The sequence below is a fragment of the Rutilus rutilus genome (assembly GCF_951802725.1).
Source record: "Rutilus rutilus genome assembly, chromosome: 16".
In the NCBI taxonomy this organism is placed as follows: domain Eukaryota; kingdom Metazoa; phylum Chordata; class Actinopteri; order Cypriniformes; family Leuciscidae; genus Rutilus; species Rutilus rutilus.
In genome coordinates, this window is record NC_140224.1 from 33,187,091 (window position 1) to 33,206,337 (window position 19,247).

Sequence of the window (19,247 nt, forward strand, 5' to 3'; positions counted from 1 at the left end):
TTTTGAAGCCGTAGGTTTAATTATCTCACAGCATGTGATATTATTGCGCATTATACGTAAATAAAAGCATCATTATTGTTCCCTAGAGTTTGATAAAGCGAGAGGCAGAAAGGTGATTTATATGGTGAGCACATCAATAGTTATTAAAACCTGAGCTACAATGATATCAGAGCTGGATGTTCAAATGCCTCAAAAGGTGTTTTGGGACCAGAAAACTTTAAACTCAAGTCACTTGAAACGTCTTTTATAGAATGATTTCTGAAGGATCAAATGGAGTAATGATGCTTAAAATTCAGCTTTGCCAACAGTGATGGTCATTCTACTATAAGTAACTTTGCAACTACATGTCAACTAACTTTTATTAGAGTATTAGTAGACTGTATTATGTATTAGACTGTTAAGATTGTTAGGTTAGGGTTAGGTGTTAGGGTTCGGGAAAAAACCTGTTTGTTGGGGGGAGCATCAAAATAAAGTGTTTACCGATACTCTACTGAGAGTTAGTTAACACGTAGAATAGTGTTTTTGCTCAGTACAATTAAACAGATTGAGTCAGATACGGCAAATAAAACAAACAAAATATATCTGTTTTTTACTGCCTGGAATCTAAAAGTAACTTTTGGTTAATGAATTGCTATAAATGTGATTAGATTTTTTTATACTACATTTCTTAACATGATGATCAACTATCTTGACTTACGGTAATGTGATGCATGTTTTTTCCCTAATAACTACCGAGCCAAATTCGCTCATCCACTTTGAATATGATTAGATAGCACCTTCATGGTGGTGATCTTGTTTAAAAGGGCTGGCGATGTGATAAATGGTCCATAAAAATTGACCAGCTACCCGGCTGAGTGAATATAATCAGAAGTTATAGAAGCGTGTCTGATGGTGAGGCCAGTGAATCGTCTTGGTGGGCAGATACGATCAAGTAAGGGGCTTCAAGGTCCAGTGTCAATAGTAGCAATACATTCTCATTCATAATGAAGAGGCCATTCTGCTTCCCAAATAAATAAACATTTATTATTCTCTCGGTCACATGAGCATGACAGGAATTGTAAATTGATACAAATTAGTGGGATACACAGTGGGTGCATTGGAGTTCACCTCTTATGACAAATGCATATGACAAAAGATGTGGTCTGTTCGGACCTATACACTATGCTAATATTTGGAAATGGACATGTGCATATCTCAGGTCGGCATGTTGGTGACGTTACAGATGCTAAATGCTTTTCACACATTGCTTTGGCAGTCACACACAGCATGGATGAGACTACCTGTACTTTTTCTATTCCTTTTGTAGAAAGACATCCTCAGACAGTTGCATAAGAATTGTTTTTGCGTGGTTAAAAAAACTAGAAAGGAGAAAATGTTTGGACTCAGTAAAATTTTTGCCTAATGTTGCCTTCTAAAATACTTATTTTTAGCACACTGTATACAGTACTTAGACAGCATTATATATTCTTTGCAGAGAAGTCTCTCCTATAATGCATAGAGTGCTGCAGTGTTGATGTATTTTTATAGGACAACCAAGTTAGCATCACCTTCGATTTTTGCTTATGCATTTGGATTATATAAAAAATAAAAAAAGATAATCTTATAATAGTCTTCAAATGCTCACATTTATGAATTCTAAAGACTAAATACAATTTCAAGAAAACGCTGAAGTTAGGCTATAAGCAAACTAAACCACAGTTGCATGACTTAAACTTTACCATCATGACAACTCTTTAAATCTTTATAAAAAGTTGGAAAGTTTGAGTAAGAACATTTTTCAAGAATGCAAATATAAAGCGAGTAGATGAGTTTACCTGTTAGCCGTGATGACGTTTGATGTCCCCTACAGCCTAGTCTCATTTAGCCACTTGTTAGCAACCACCTTTTTCAAGACACATAAAAGCTTAGAAAAATCACACGTGGGGTTTACTGATGTATTTTGTGTCCTTGGATTAAACAGAAAAGGACCTTTAATCCCATTCAAAAAACAATTGACTTCTGGATGATGGAACAGGAAGTGCAAAAAATGACAACTCGTTTCCAGGTTTTAGAACGCATTCCTGCAGCACAAATGTTTACAAATGTATTAAGTCATGTAATGCTGTTTCTCTCATGCACAGCTATGTAGAACGCTTAAAATTGGTAACTTACCTGTGTGAGGTTTCATTTCTTTTTGGATGCTGCCTATATACAATAGGCTGTAGCCAGCAAGACAGCTCACTTGGTTTTTGGAACAAAGCCTTAGATTAGCCTGAAAACATCAGGGTACAGCGTCAAGCCAAATAAAAAAACACAGGCACTTAAAAATAAAAATTCCAGTGTTTTCGCAGCGATGCAATAAGAAAAAAACGTTTTTGGTTCCCAAAAACATTTCAGTAAGCAGTTCTTAAAGGAAGCATTATTATTTTAGAGTGAAGAGCATTTAAATATTCTAAAGAATCTTTTTCCACTATAAAGAACCTTTTGTTGGATGTTAAAGGTTCTTAATAGAACCATGCCAAAGAACCTTTATTTTTAAGAGTGTAGCAGTAGAACGCACAGTTTTAGACCTTGCATTTTAACCTTAACATTCACCACACATCATGTCGACTGTAAAGGTCTCTGTCTCTCACCCTTAGCAAACATTTTTCATATACAGGTCATTCTGAAAGCTTTCACTTGCTTTGTCTGATGCCTTCATAACAACAGATTACAAATTATGTCCTCGTCACCCTCTATCCCATCAGTTCTGACATCAAAACGCATCAAAGTCTCTTAACCTTCCCAAGAGTAATATCAACCAATCAACCCTGTTTCGCTCGGTTCAGGGTTTATACAGGACACCTCTATTTTTATGAGCAAATTCGTCCTTTTTTATCCTCAATGTGAAAGGATAAAAAAAAAAAGTGTTTAAAAGGAAAGTTAACTCAAAATTGAGATTGTCTACTCAAACTCGTGTCATATTTTAGCAGTGAGAAAGCAGTACTAGGGCAGAGGCAGTGAACGCTACGCTCTCGCTGTTGATTTTGGTAGCTTTAATCAGTTTTCAGGTTTTTGATCATGCGCGTTTAATTATTTAATGACTAAGCTGGAAGACATATTTTTACTGAGGCCTGCGTGCCTGTTCTCATTAAACGATCTCATCTTTATATACGTAAGACAAGCAGCTAATTCAAGATTGATGAGATATGTGTGAGACACGTCCTCAAGAGTACAGAAACAGCGCGACATACGCAACTTTAAGTGAAATAAATGAAAGCTAATGCCCAGTAAGCTAAAGACGAGCCAGACATCATGAAGTGTAGTGATGATCTATTGATGCCCAAGGTTATCAATCCAGCATTTGTGTGTGTGAGTTTCAGATCTCTCCTGGATCTGAAAGCAGTGGCAAGAACAGCCATATTGTTTCAGGGAACAGATGCAAATCATGCGTTCATGCACCATTAAATGTTTTAATGAGCAGATCTCATCATCTCCCTCTTCATTTAACTCCCATAACTCCCACTATCTTTTCAAAAAAGTAACTGACAGGACCCAACTGAGAATGAATGTCCTAAACAGTATTAGTGTGTCTCAAATCGTAGTATGTTGAAATTAATATTCCAAAGATACACGGATGTCTACTATTTCCGGTTCGAATTCGAATCCATGCACATTTTGATATTCACATCCATTTTGATTTATTTTTTGTGTAATTTCTTTCAATTGACATTATTTAACTGGTTCGTTTTTAAGTTGTGGCGTAAAAGGGCAACTACGGAAAGAGAAAGGGCAACATCATTTACAATCTCGAAAGCTTGATGACTTCAACCTTTTTTTGTGAAGCAGAACATCACAAATGCTTTAAAAATGCATCTGCTTTTTGTGCTCTTGGAAATGGCACATACATATTCAACCTGACAATCTGTCAACCCCTCTGGATTTCAGCAATGCCCAGCCCAGAGCTGAAGCCAAATGTAATTAACCTTTATGAAGAAGCAGAGTCTGTTGAGCAGAATTCGGACAGACGCTAGAAAATTAAAGGTTAAATATGGCCCGGTTGATGAGAAAGAGCCTCAAGGCTTTTCCAACATTTTCAGTGTTTAACCAGTTAGCGGAACTTTTGATTGAAGCTTTGATGAATTTAGCGTGTAATTTAAACACTTCTTTGATTCTCAATGATGAAGGCAATGTTGATTGGTCCTCCTGTAGGTTTGTTTATGACAGGTTTGAGATTTGGGAATTGATTCCATAGCCTTATTGGCTGGTGGAAACCGGATAGCCAGACTGAATTGTACTGCATAATGTTTGTGTATTTTGCAGTGTCCTTGGCATCATCTCTCTAATAGCATTACTTTCCACAGTTGGTCAGATTTAATAGGAAATAACATGGTATAATGCAATCCCTTCTGTATAAACAGCTTATTTCAGCTTAAGCTGGTCAAGTTGGTTTTTAAACCATACATTTCTTTTTTTTTTTTTTTGACCAAGATGACAGAAACCAGCGCCACCAACTGGTAATCGACACTCTTTTAGCTGGACCAGTTGAAAACCATGCAGAACCACCTTAAAGGCACAATATGTAAGATATTTGGATTACAATATACAAAAAACCCACTGGAACAATGTTATATATTTTGTTAACTTGTGTACTTACATTATCCCAAATGTTTTCAACAATGTTTAAATCCAGAGAAATCAGCTATTTTAACCAGTGTAACGTGTCATTGCGTCGCCTGTCAATGATGTAATATCCACGCTACCCTTTACTTCCGTAGAAACCATGAAGACACTTTAATATATTGTGTTTTATTAGACAGCCGAGTACCTGTTCGGTTAACTTTATTGATAGAAAACTTGATCATTATTATAGTCTTATTGTTTGAATCTCTAATTTTCTTGATTTACCGCGGGTAACATGTTTGTAACATGCCTCAGATACAACACTATTTTGACAAGTGGCAACTCCCATGATTCCACGCTCACTCTCGCAGTCATCATGCTACGCCTTTGTTATTGTTTTGAAAAACCTGCATACTGTGCCTTTAAGTTGGTTTTAGTTGGATTGAATTTTTGGCTGACCAGTCTGTTTTATCTGTAAATCTTTGTCTTTTTTCTCTCTGTGGTTCATGCATAGTAAAATCTACTTCCATGTTTTCTTTGTGGCATACAGGAACACGTAGAAGCTGGGAGAGCTTGCTGGGACCCGTCCTTCCATCTCAGATCACCGCATTAACATCACTCTCTGCTCCTGGAGTGACCCTACTCACTGGAAACTGGAAGGGGCAAAGAGCGACAAGTGAGATTACACACATGATATATAATACAATCCTTAGTAGAATTCTCACAATTGCTTTCCATTGTGTATACCAACCAGGGTTGCCAAGTCTGCATAACAAAACTAGCTCAATGGCCAATCAAAAATAGCCCAATGACCATATCCCAAATATCAAAACCGAAGGTAACACTTCATTTTGAAGGTCCCTTTTGAACATTCTGTTGACTATAAGTAACTTTGAAACTACGTCAACTAACTCTCATTAGAGTTTTAGTAGACTGTCTGCTTAATATCTGCTAACTCTTTATTGTGATCCTCCTTCAACAGACATTCTACTACTATAAATAACTTTGCAACTGCATGTCAACTTATTCAAACCCTAACCTAACAGTCTACTAATACTTGACTAACACTCTAATGAGAGTTAGTAGACATTTAGGTGCAACGTTACTCATTGTCAACAGAATGTGTTGACCATCAAAATAAAGTGAAACCAAAGCAAAAACATGCCATTTCCATACCTACAGTAACATATGTTTTACAGTCACTGTTATGCAAATTGAAACCACTTATAGTGATCATAAACACAGCTCAAAGGCTCCCTACCAATGGCATTCCTTCACAAAACTCAACATATAGCACAGTTTTATCATTGGTAGAATATGGAATATTTAAATACAAGCATTTACGTCAAATAAAATGTATGCAATATATTAAAATGAAAAAAATTCAAATTAAGTTTTGGCTAACCGTGCTGAGAATTTCAGGCAGAATCAAGTTTGTATAATCCTTCTGTGCCGAGTCAAGCTCAAGTGGAAATATAACTGGAACCGTACCTTACTGTTCTTAGAACCGTTAGGCCAGGCGGTGGAAAAAAGGCTGTTGTATTTAAGACAGATTTGACTCTGAACTCTGTGAACAAAACAGATCATATTTAATATATCCAGCTATGTTCAACCATCAACTTCTTTCCTTCTACACTGTGAGTCTGTGCAGTTCTGCTTTATGTGTTGCATGTTTTAGAGAACAGCATAAACAGCTTGTGATTCAACTAGTCGCCACACAGTTCTTCTTCTATACTGTCTTCTGTCTACGTAAGACCTCAGAGTGGAAGCTTGCCACGGAAGTGTCTGCGCTAACAGAAACAGATGAATGGTTTGTGTAGGCGTGGATGAGAGGTTTCTCGTCAACGCTTCCAGCGTAACGATGATGACTGATATAAATCAAACTGAATCTTTATTCAGCTTTATTGCAAAGCAGTTTGCTTGTTGAAATACAAAGAGTTGCTATGGGGCCAGAACCGTTTCATCCACGTTTAATCTGAATTTGTCAGTGCTAGATGTTTTGTAAGAAATCCATTACTATCTGCCCCCCTTATGCCACATTTAACTGTATACATACACTACTGCTCAGTGCTCAAAAGTAAAAGTGTGTTTTTTGAAGGAAAAGCAAGGATACATTCAACTGATCAAAAATATTAAAGGAGAACTCCGGTCAATTTTAACATTGAGCTCATTTATTTGTACATTTGGAGTGCTGTCAGCACAGAGAACAACGACAAAAATCGGTGTTGCCTACACTGTGTTATCCTCGTTTTAAAATTTGCACCCTGTTGACTTCATTGGGGCAAGTTTTAAACCTGCTTTTAGCCTCTTAACATCCTTGATGTGTCATTACAAGTGCACAGGTCATGTGAGTGATTCCTTCGGGGTGAACGCGGGTGAATCTGACTGCAGTAGATGTGAAAGAAATATATAAAAAATTATGTTTATTCAGCCAGCGCACATACCTGTGTTTACATCCTGTTTTCGTTCGAAGTCCAAAGTAGTCGATTGTCGAGTTCACGCGCATAGGTTTAGTACCTATGATCACGCGCGTGAACTCGACAATCGACTACTGTGGACTTCGACCGAAAACAGGATGTAAATACAGGTATGTGCGCTGGCTGAATAAACATCATTTTTATTCATATCTTTCACATCTACTGCAGTCAGATTAACCCGCGTTCACCCCGAAGGAATCACTCACATGACCTGTGCACTTGTAATGACACATCAAGGATGTTAAGAGGCTAAAAGCAGGTTTAAAACTTGCCCCATTGAAGTCAACAGGGTGCAAATTTTAAAAAGAGGATAACACGGTGTAGGAAACTCTGTTCTCTGTACTGACAGCACTCCAAATGCACAAAAAAATTAGCTCAATGTTAAAATTGACCGGAGTTCTCCTTTAAGCAGCACAACTGTTTTCAACATTGATAATAATCAGAAATGTTTCTTGAGCAGAAAATCAGCATATTAGAATGATTTCTGAATGATCATGTGACACACTGAGGACTGGAGTAATGATGCTGAAAATTCAGATTTGATCACAGTTTACAATATATTAAAATGTCACTGTTTTTCTGTATGTGATCAGTGCAACCTTGATGAGCATTCTTTAAAACATTAACATTAAAAAAATATGTAAAACTTCTTACGACCCAAAATTTTGAACATTGTCATTTGTCATTGCATTTTTCAAATATACATTTTTTTTATTGTACAACCAGTTGTATTATATGCTGATATACCATCAGAATGCCTTTTACGTAACTTTAGAATCGAGACAACCTTTAGCAATCCCCATTCACACCTCTGAGCAGGATCTATTTCTCCCTGATGTTTCTTTGTTGTTTTATCCTGAGCTGCTTCAGTATGCAGCCCGCTTGAGTTGAATTTCATGCAGGACAAAAGATCAAGCAGCGCATTTGATTTCCACTCCACCTTATGCTTGCCACATCTAATTTCATACTTTTCCATGGAGATAAAGTGCAAATTATTTTTGGGGCAGATTGAGTTTAAGTGTGTTCAAACTATCTAAAGTGACTGGCTTTGTGTTGTATAATGGTTTCTACCATTACTGACAGTCTCAGTGTGTAGTTTTCTTATTGATTTGTCTGCCAGCTGTTATTTGATTTTTGTAACAAGATTTATGCTTGTCAATTTCTCTTCAGAATGTTGCAATGTCTTTTGCTTTTTGATGTTGCTTGTAATGATGTTGCTTGTGATTTTTTTTTAATACATTATTGATTTTCTGAATGTTCTGTCAATAATCATTCTGAGCAAACAGCATTTAATTGTTTGGACTCAATGTATTACACTTTCTGTATACTGTATATACACTACCATTCAAAAGTTTGGGGTCAGTAAATTTGTCTTTTATGCTTATAGGCTGCATTTGATCAAAAATACAGTAAAAACAGTAGTAATAATTAAAAATATTATTGTAACACTGTAACACACACACACATGTGTGTTTGTTTTACTATATTGGTGAGGCAATTGCATAGACTTCCATTGATTTTATATGATTTTAATTATATTTTCTAAGGCCTAGCCCAACCCCTAAAACCTACTCATCAGAGAAACATGTGCAAAACACTAGATTTAAATATAAAAATGTTTTGGCTGATTTATAATCTTTTTTTAGTCGGTTGTCATTATATTTGACTATACGTGAAGACATTTGACCCTCACAAGTATAGCCAAATCTCACTAATCAATAATCACTAATCAATAATCTTTAATTTTCATAATTGAATGATTAATATTGAATTATAAAAATACAAAACACAACCTTTTAACTGTGGTGGAATTGCATGAGGAATAGCAATCAAGTAGAGAAAAATCCTGTCATTCACACATATGAACATAGCTATAATTAAAAGGATATATTCATATGTGCAAATGAAGGCACCCCTCTTGATGACTGCTAATCTTAAAATAGAAGGCACAATGATACATAGCTCTCAAACAAACTGATTTGCAGTGTTTCATAATGGGATTTTGGATGCCACACCATTTGATTAGTAGATGAAGTGAGTATTTGAGTGTTTAATTAGAATCTCTGACATCCATTTAGAAGGGAACTGTCTTTTACTCTTTTTATTTGAACTATATTTACTGTTGATGGGGTGCAGATTGTTTGAAGAAACAATGTGGATTGAAAATGGGCAACAGGGGGATACTGAGCATTTATCTCTGTCTTCAGATAAGATACTGGAATTAAAGAAGCCATCCTGCACAGACGCCTTAGTTCTCCGCCGCGGTCCAAACCCAGAGGCTAAAGCTGAGGTTCGTAATCTGTCTTTCTCTCATTAGCTATTCTTAAAATGATATTAAAGGCAACATCCACTTAACTGCCATTCAGTTCATTTGTTGCCAGACCATGATCCTCATGAAAATAGTTTTGGATTGTCTTAGAGGGAGAAAGAATATCGAACTGATTTGTGGAAAAGGTCACACTGCGGGCAGAATCAGATTTTGAGTCCAATTAAGATTGAGTTAATAATCGCTTTTGTTGAAGTGCGCCGTAACACAGTGTCCCCATAGGTGACGGCTTTTGAAATCTTCTCAGCCAGATTAATTAGTGAAATTCCCCCAGAACGGTAATTCATTTGACCATAAAGAGTGTGCAAGACCGCCAGCCCCGATGTGGAGAATCTGTAATCTGCAGCATTCGGTCATGCAGGGACTGGGTAATTGGTTGTTTTCCGAGTGTGTGTTCAAGGCTGAACGCATCTAGACCATTTATCAGGTTGATAATCAACACTATATTTTGTTATTAGCTTTGTAACCCATGTTTGGGGTGAGATAATTGAGGTTCACTTCGCCTGCGTGATTACAGAGTAGAAAAAAAAAAAACAAAAAAAAAAACACCTGCTCTGTTCCAAACCATTGTTGCAAATGAACTAAAATGAGATGCTTGATTTCATAAGTGACTTTGAAAATATACAGCGATGTTAAAAAAAAAAAAAAAAACTCTAATAAGCATAACAATACATATTTTGACTTTAATCTCGAAATGCTAGATTATTTTAAAAATCAAATTTTTTTTTTTTATGTTGCGGTTCAGCTCTTCAGTATATTTGTATGGATAATTTTCGGTATTGAATAAAGTATATTAATTGACATTACTCACGCTTGCTTTGTTCAAATCATGTTTTCATTGAGCTCTACACGATGCATTCTGGTATTGCACATATGCTTGCAAAATTGTGGTAACTGGATTAAGCAATAAGCATTGATTTCTTAAATTAATTTGGTTACTTTTTAATCTGAGATGAATTTGATTACTCTTGCATTCCTCCATGATGCCATAAATCACATCTAAAAACTTGTATTAAAATATATTAATTATATGAATAAAACAGAATGAACTTTTAGCTAATATCAAACACACACACACACACACACACATGCACACATATAAATTTAAGCATTCCTCATAACAAGACTCACATGGCCATTTCGGTCACTCAGACAACATCACATGCTCTTTTATGTCTTTTATGGTGTACCTTTCCTTTCGGTGTATGTGTGTGTGTTTGTGTCCAGGATGAGCCTTTTAAAGTCAGTATGGACGAGGATATCTTGCCCAAAGACAAGCGGCCAGTTGCAACCACGCCTATACCTGGATCACCATGGTAACTACCCGCTTTGTCTGCACAGATATGATTGTACAGCTCACCATTAATCTGATGCATCTTTATTGATAAAAAATGACTATCCGCATGCAAGATAATGACCAATCGATTGTTCTCTCACAACTGTCTCAGTGTCAACCTACACTTTAAAATGCCACAATTGAAATTGCAGTGTTTTTCTCCTGTTTTGAAATGCTTTAATAGCCACTTTGTTCTTATATAGTGATATAAAGATGTTTGTTTTATCTCCTCTCATTCTGTCATAAATGTCAGCAGCTTTAGCACCATTTAAATGATGCATGCTGCTGTATAACTGTTTGATGACAGTAATACATGCTTGGATAAAATACAGCAGTGCACATGGCAAACTTCCAACAGATGCTGTGACATCCAATCGAAAACCTGCATGAGGACAATGTGTTATGCAAGGCATCCATTTCTCTCTGCCAAAGCAGTGTGGGCTTTCCTTCCCTGCAAACAAACACACAAACATACACATACACACACTCAGACATTTTTGAAACCCGGCAGGCATCGTGGCTTATGGCAGTCAGCTTTTGTTGACACACACAAACTGGCTTGAACTGGTAAATCTTTGCTTTTACCATGTAGTTGATGACACCAGCTTTGCAGAATTGGAGCTGTTGTGTGATTATCCAGATATAGATGCGGGATTAGATTCCTTTGGTGCATAACAACCCATTTTAGAGTCTAGACAAAAAGGAAAGATCAAGTGAGATCACATGATAATGACAACATGGCGAATGTACGTCCGGATTACATTCATACTACAGACATTCATACTATGTTGAAACTAATTTTTTAGCGGTCGCATAGTAGGTACTTATTCTAAAGGAGTACCTACTCAAGAGAGCATGCTATTTCGGACGCAGCCTGTTTTGAACTCAGAGGTACCAATTCATAAGAATCATTTGTTCGTGAATCATGTGAATGATTTTTTAATATGAGGTCTTTTGCCTTGGGGCTGTAAATTCAGCAGCAGGGTCCGTCACCACTGATAACTGATGCAGGAAACCCTGGTATGACTAAATTATCGATAGTGGGATTTTAAAGGCCCGTTCACACTAAGAACGATAACTATAACCATAACCATAACTATACTAGCGTCCACACCAATGCATGATATCATGCTGTTTATTAAAAGGGGGGCTGGAGTTTATCGTCTGCTGCTTTAAATGCTCTTCAAGATTCTGATTGGATGTCAGTGTTTTTATCGTTCATTGGCCGAGGGAAAAAAATAGTTCTGAAAGTGATTCCAACGATAACGTTTCTTTGTGCCGTTATCGTTATAGTTGTGGTGTCCGCAATTATTTTATATTTAGAATGATTTTTAGAACTATATCTTTATTGTAATCATTATAGTTATCGTCCTTGGTGTTAACAGGCCTTAAGAATCAAATGAAGATTAATCAATGTATGTCAATTGTCTCATTTGTGCCTTTTTCATTTTAGGATCAACTTTGAGATGGAGTTAGATAGTGGCACAGTCACAGTGTTTGAGCTAGAAATAGATTATAGTAGTTCTGCATAGTAAGCTGAGACAGAAAAGAATGGGGAAAATATTACACGCAACAACTTCTGAGCAATAAAATGGTCCGTTGTGTAGAATAAAATAGGGCTCTAAATTTTGTGGTTATTGTTTTATATGTAGGCTGCATGGACATGATTTGAAAATTGAAGAATCCCTGCAAGGAAGGACAAATGAAGCATGCGACTAGCAACACCCATATGTTTGCACTATGATTAACTGCATATGAGCAGAGCGGATTCGCCGTTTCAAAGATTTTTTAATATCATTGGGTCAGTTTTATGGTACAGGAAGGCACTGCCGATCTCCCTGATGCGATTGGGTAGCAAAATGAAATGTCAGGATTGGTTTGTCATGGTTGGCATGAGGTTGTATCAAATTACCTCACAGACTACTGCAGAATCCATGAATTCTTTATCCGACTTACCCTGAATGAGGCCTGAAATGGGTCTAAAATTATCACTGTAAGGTATGAATATCTAGTGCGGAACGCCTGAAAAATTGGTCACTTTTGGATTTATGACCGGAATCTAAAACCTATAATAGGCTTGTAGATATTTGATTCTGGACATATTGTGGATTTTATCCATTTAAAAATATCTTGTGAAACAGCTTAAGGATGATTGCGGAAAAAAAAAAAGTTATAATGATTCAGGCCATCTGGTTTTAGTGGTTCTTAGTTGTCATGTGTGACCCTGAATCCTCTCTCTCTGGGTCACTTTGGTCTCGATGGGGGTGTTTTTCTTCATCAGGATTTCTTAGTCACTTTGTGAGAATACCACTAACAGGCTGTTGGGTTGTGTTTCTGTGTGTGTGTGAGTAAATAAAAGCATAACAGCATCTCTCTTTTCTCTAGGTGTGTGGTGTGGACAGGCGATGACAGGGTGTTCTTCTTCAATCCCACCATGCATTTGTCAGTATGGGAGAAACCAGTGGATCTGAAAGACCGTGGAGACCTCAATCGAATCATCGAGGACCCACCACATAAACGCAAGAAAGGTGAGACTCAATGATTCTGGCCAGAAATAGTAGACTATTCAGACATATTTAACATTCCCTTTTAAACATACCATGATTTGGGACACATTATATCCAATTTTAGAGACAATTCAGGATAGATAGTGTACGAATTAGTATGCAGGCGATGTGTTTTCTGACCTATTTAATGGCAAATTTATTTGTAATTGAAATCCAAATGGCACAGACAAAGATAAATCATTGGAACTCTTTATATAACTGAACTGAATTATCAAAATTGTAGCAAGTATGAAATATATGATGAAAACATCATCATCTTTAGTTATGGAAACTGTTATGGAAGATTCAGTAATTATCTAATTCCATCTCATCTCAACCTGTGATTTCCATGAACCTGTAATAAGGTAAAAGTGTTTACATTTTAGATGCTTTCAGTTTGTTGATATTGTGTTTCAGTGTGTATCCAAATCTAAGTAAATGCAAGTGTTCAGAAGTTTGGGGTTAGTCATATTTTTTTCTAATGTTTTTGAAATAAGATAATATGCTAATTTGCTGCTCAAGACAAAATTCATATATCATCAATGCTGAAAAGAGTTGCGCTGCTTAATATTTTGAAGGTGTGATTTCAGGTAAATTTCAGGATGAATAAAATCCCCCCCCCCCCCCCCAAGAAAGATACTTACCCCAAACTTTTGAATGGTAGCGTACAGTACTTGCAAATACTAATGAGATCACGTTGGCAAGTCCTACTGTAGCCTCAAGGTAAGAGTCACTTGAGTTCAGATTAAGTTGCTGAATCAGTGAAGTGTAACTCATGACTGATACAGGAGCACTGTAAAAGGGATGAACTTGACAAGGGATGAAGTTTAATCCTAACAGTGTGATAATGATGCTCAAGCTAAAGTTGAATACACACACCAAACTGGAGAAGTGATGTTCTCGCGGATTACCTAAAAGCAGTAATCCAATGAAGCGGCTCTGCAAATATTGAATTAGTCTGGATCTTGTCTGGAAGTTATTATATGGTTGGCTTCATTTCACAGAAGGCTTTTCATCTTTATTGATTTAGTTTTATTGCTGTTTCATGGAGATTATTTATTGATGACCTTAATCTATTCGAGTAAATTAGTTCTCATTGTACTTTTCAGATGAACAACCTGGCATGATCCAGGTATATCAATACAGAACCTCAAACAGCTGGTGTTGTGTGCATAAATAAAACTATATTATTTCACTATATAAATAAAACTATACTTTGTAGGATATATTCATCTAAAGCTTGATTTGTTCCATCAATAGACGACGGCTCAAATTCTGCTGATGAAGATGATGACGAGGATGAAGAGGAACGTAGTTCAAAGCGCTACAAGTAAGTCGGGTCGAGCCATGTAAAATATGACAACAGATGTATCCTGGGTCTGCTTTAACTGATAGGGAGGATATAGTGTCAGATGTGCTGTATGTCACTCACCTTAATAATCGCAGCTCAACAGGAAGTCTTTGATTTGTGGTGGGCAACATCTGCACTCACAGCTTGATGCAAATTTCACAATCTGTCTCTCTTGGTGATGATTTGAATCGAACAGTTGGGTGTTTGATGTATGTCCAAATGTCTGCGTAGAGACAAGAACACAAGCCTACACTTTACATTTCAAGAAGAACTGAGAGATTCTGAGAGGTCTTGTTTACGGTGAATATTTCATTTACGGCAACAAAGTGTGTTTTCTTTTTCAGTGTATGATTCAATTTAGTGATAGCAAAAAAGGCAGAGTGAGAACTGCTGAAATGACATGGATATTTAATTTACACAATATTTACTATAATATTTGTGTAGAGTTATTCATTGACAAGACTTTCGTAAACACTTTTATTTTAATCGGCATAGTGTGCATATCATAATAGTTTGGGCAGAATCAATGCAGTCTATTGGACATTACCTCCTGAGATATTAACAGCATTAAAGCTGTTGTATTTTGTCTCCATCGCTTTAAAGACTGGACCATCCTGATGAGTGTGATGAAGGAAAAAATGGATCATTACCGCTGGAGCTCCGGATCGGCCATTTCAGAGACATGCTTCTGGAAAGAGGGGTGAGAAATTCAGTGATTCTGGGACAATAATGAAACTTCAGACTTAGGGAATAAAGGAGATAAAGGTTAATCCAATAGTTCACCCAAAAGTGAAAATTCAGTGGGCCATAATAATCTTACAGATGGAGCAGTGTGTAATGAAGTGGGTGATTGACATGCGTTTGTTCTCTGTGAGCGTCAATCATCCTGTGTGTCTTGAACAGGTGTCTGCATTCTCCACCTGGGAGAAAGAACTGCACAAAATTGTATTTGATCCACGGTACCTGTTGCTGAGTCCAGAGGAACGTAAACAGGTATGACATGAAGCTTTCACATCAGCCTCAATCAACCTCAAACATTAATAAAACTTCATTACCTCTACACTTCCACAGGCGTCTAGTACCAGCATGGTCATTTTAAAAGTACTAGTAGTTGGTGGTAGGACCTACTGTAAGGTTTTGCGTTAACTGTATAAACTGTATCACATCATTGAGGATAATGAACAGAGGTGTCAAAAGTATTCACATTCATTACTCAGGTAGAAGTATAGATACTAGGGTTTAAAAAGACTTCTGTAGAAGTTGAAGTATCAACTCAAGCTTTTTACTCAAGTAAAAGTATAAAAGTACTTGATTCAAAACTACTTAAAGTATAAAAGTAAAAGTAATGTAAGAAAAAAAAATGCAATTAATGCTCTCTCCCGATTTCTCCCTCGCTTACCGCATCTAGGTTTCCTTCGGAGGAGTTTTGACGCTATTCAGGAGGCGGGACTCAGATCTAAACCGTTTGTGTAATTGGCCAATTTTTTTTTTTTTTAACGACGACAAGCCGGAATGAAAACAAGCCGAAATTAAATAGGAGTAACGAGGCTATTTTTAAAATGTAAGGAGTAGAAAGTACAGATAATTGCGTGAAAATGTAAGGAGTAGAAGTAAAAAGTCGTCTGAAAAATAATTACTCCAGTAAAGTATAGATACCCCAAATTTCTACTTAAGTAAGGTAACAAAGTATTTGTACTTCGTTACTTGACACCTCTGATAATGAAAATTATTTGCACTATATATTATGTAAGGAATAATTACAAAATAATGCACACCTAAGGTGGTAATGCGGCCACGACATGAAGCGGATGTGTGCAATATTTTCTAGTAATTCAATGAGCCAGAGTCAATTATTAGGCTTAAACTATGGTTACCACACCTCAAGACATTGTTCAGATGTCAAGACATTTGTCAGTTTTTTTTTCCTTAAAAACGCTCTTGTGTGTGGGACTAATTTCTTACTCATCTCATCCCATGCCTCCGTTGCTAATTCCAAAACGTCATTTTAGAGCTAGTCACAGAGGCTTGAGCAATTGATAGCAGACTAATGCTGTTATTATTGCAGTTATTAGAGAGAGAGAGAGATAGAGAGAGAGATTAAGTGTGTGTGAATTACCTGAGTCTGTGACTAAGTTTATCTGTTTCAAAAACAGCGCCATTATTACCTCGCTAGTGAGAAATGTCATGTAGCTTTTAAGTTGCTAGACTATTTTACTGATTAAATCATCAAAACAGCACTAATGACACATTTCTGTGCGAGTGTGTGTGTCCGTACTACATGTGTGTACGTTTGAGTGGGAGAAAAAGAGTATGTGCTTTCCATACATAATAAAATTTAATTTTGTGGCAAAAAACATGGAAATAATTTGTCATTTTTATCCTATTGTTTACTATATTAATTTGCTTTGTCAGTGTCGTTGTGGGTTTTGGTTCTATTGCTGTTGTAGGCTGTATGAAACTTTGAAATAACTGAAATCAGTTGGCGAAGTGATATGAACCTGTAATGCGGTCAAGACCTGCCTGGAACTATTTTATCCGTGTGTTTCCCTGAAAATAATTGCACACCTTAGAACGTTCGTCAATCAAGAATCATGCATTCAGCAGCCCTGTAGTATAAATAAACATTAAATCTACCTTCCCATGTATTTAATTTGCCAACAGATTTATGATCAGTTTGTCAAAGCAAGAATGAAAGAGGAGCACAAAGAGAAAAAATGCAAACTCCAGCAAGCGAAAGAAGAATACAGAAAACTGCTGGAGGAGTCAAAAATCACAACCAGGTGAGCTTATACAGTATATGAGTGTGACTGCTTTTGCATTAATAATAAAAAAAAAAAAAAAACATCTCTAGAGCGGATTATTCATTCAGCAAAAGTGTTAAATTACTGATGGTCGTGTATTTGATTATAACCTTGTTTCTTGTTAAAGGTCTCTTACAGACCTGAATTCAAACAAGCCACAGGGATTAGCTCTCGGCTTGAAGTTTGCCTCTTTGCAGGTTGAACGGAGACCGGCTTTCGCTTTTACTCTATTCTTCACCTGATTCATTTATAATGAATGGAATGGAAGAGACATGAATCCATACACTTGAGGCAAAACAATGAGGTTTTAATGCACCAAAATGAGTGGTTTCCTTGTAAAATTGTGCATTATTGCTGTATTTGCTCTGTGCAGGTTCATGTGTTTTCAGCTCTTTTCCAGACTTGAGACTCACGACTGTACAATCTCCTCTATGAGACGTCTTTCAAAGTCTAGCCACGAAAACCACCATGATCCATCACACTGATGACATAAAACATTTGATGACTGTCAAGGGTCTCATTTTGATGTTCTCTTTTGTAGGTCAACGTTTAAAGAGTTCTTGGACAAGTACGGAAAGGATCCTCGATTCAAACAGGTTCTGAAGAGGAAAGACCAGGAACTGTTTTTTACCCAGTTCATCAGCACATTGAAGAAGCGGGACAAGGAGAACCGAATGCGTCTGAGGAAGATGAGATGAGTGCTTGCGGACAGGGACGTGAAGTCTCCACACTACTGTGAACTGATTTCCTGTGACTGTTTATCACAGCGTATAGACGGTGATACCATCTGCCCATATGTCTGACCAAATGCCAAGGGCAGTGTTGCTGTTTGCTTTTCAATGACTGACTTTCAAACAAAGGAACAAATACAAAACCAGCTGGGTCTGGACAGCGGTTTGGGGATTAACTCTGTATATGTGAATGTGTTTCATATTGAAGCTCTTAATCTCCGGTTTGAGTAAAACAAGGTTCCTAAATCACAACACTGAACATGAATACAGAGTCTGACTCGATAGAAGCATCTAAAGCCATTGACCTGTGTGCACAGGTGGAAAATGATTTTTATAAAAATTGTACATAGATGTTGATTTACTTGGCGCTGTCTTGAAAGTGACCGTAGAAGTGAAACCATTTTATCAGAGTAAGGGAACGTTTACACGACACCGTTTTCAGCTAAAAACGGAAAGCTTTTTATGCATTTTGGCTGTTCGTTTATACGACAATGGTGTTTTGGTCAAAGTGCAAGATTTTGAAACCAATACGGTTGTCGTCTCTGTGTAAACTACAAAAACGTACATTTGTGAAACCGGTGACGTCATCCGCATGTGTATTATGTGTTCAGTCTATTGGTGCGTAGTGTTTCTTTACAAAGTGACATCGCCAACTACTGGCCTGGGATGAATAATACAGTGTTTTTAGTCGGTTTCGCAGATCCGTGTGAACGGGGATCGTTTTGACACCTTTGGAAAACCGTTTCCGTTTTTAGTACATGGTTGTCGTGTAAACGTACCGTAAGACCAGATTCAGACAGCATCTGTGAGAAACAGTAAGTGGTGTTGTGTGTCGATAGAATTTTTCAAATGTTGTCTAACGGTTTGTTGTAATTAAATTTGTCATGGTATCGTAAAATGAAAGTGATGCTTTTTACAGAAAATTAATGTACAGCTCTGTGAAGCGTTGTAAATCTCAAGTCGGAGCAAGTGGATCCTGATTACAGAGAGAGATTTCATTGAAAGGACTGTAGATGTTTAGGCTGCATTCAATTCATGTAGCTATTTGCAAGTATGATTAAATAAATTATTTTATTTATTCTGGTTGAAATGCAATTT

General features: G+C 36.9%; 1 protein-coding gene across 2 annotated transcripts in view; it reads left to right on the forward strand.

Annotated features, from left to right (window-relative positions):
- Nucleotides 1-18,232, forward strand: part of tcerg1l (transcription elongation regulator 1 like) — a 70,574-nt gene extending 52,342 nt beyond the window's left edge. For both annotated transcript variants that reach the window (XM_084435236.1, XM_084435237.1), the window contains 9 exons: nucleotides 5,132-5,257; nucleotides 9,266-9,348; nucleotides 10,612-10,700; nucleotides 13,106-13,248; nucleotides 14,527-14,596; nucleotides 15,221-15,317; nucleotides 15,521-15,610; nucleotides 17,279-17,397; nucleotides 17,960-18,232. In XM_084435236.1, the coding sequence (XP_084291362.1) occupies nucleotides 5,132-5,257; nucleotides 9,266-9,348; nucleotides 10,612-10,700; nucleotides 13,106-13,248; nucleotides 14,527-14,596; nucleotides 15,221-15,317; nucleotides 15,521-15,610; nucleotides 17,279-17,397; nucleotides 17,960-18,116 (974 nt within the window). In that variant the 3' untranslated portion in view covers nucleotides 18,117-18,232. The remainder of the gene's footprint in view (nucleotides 1-5,131; nucleotides 5,258-9,265; nucleotides 9,349-10,611; nucleotides 10,701-13,105; nucleotides 13,249-14,526; nucleotides 14,597-15,220; nucleotides 15,318-15,520; nucleotides 15,611-17,278; nucleotides 17,398-17,959) is intronic.
- The last annotated feature ends 1,015 nt before the right edge of the window (nucleotides 18,233-19,247 follow it).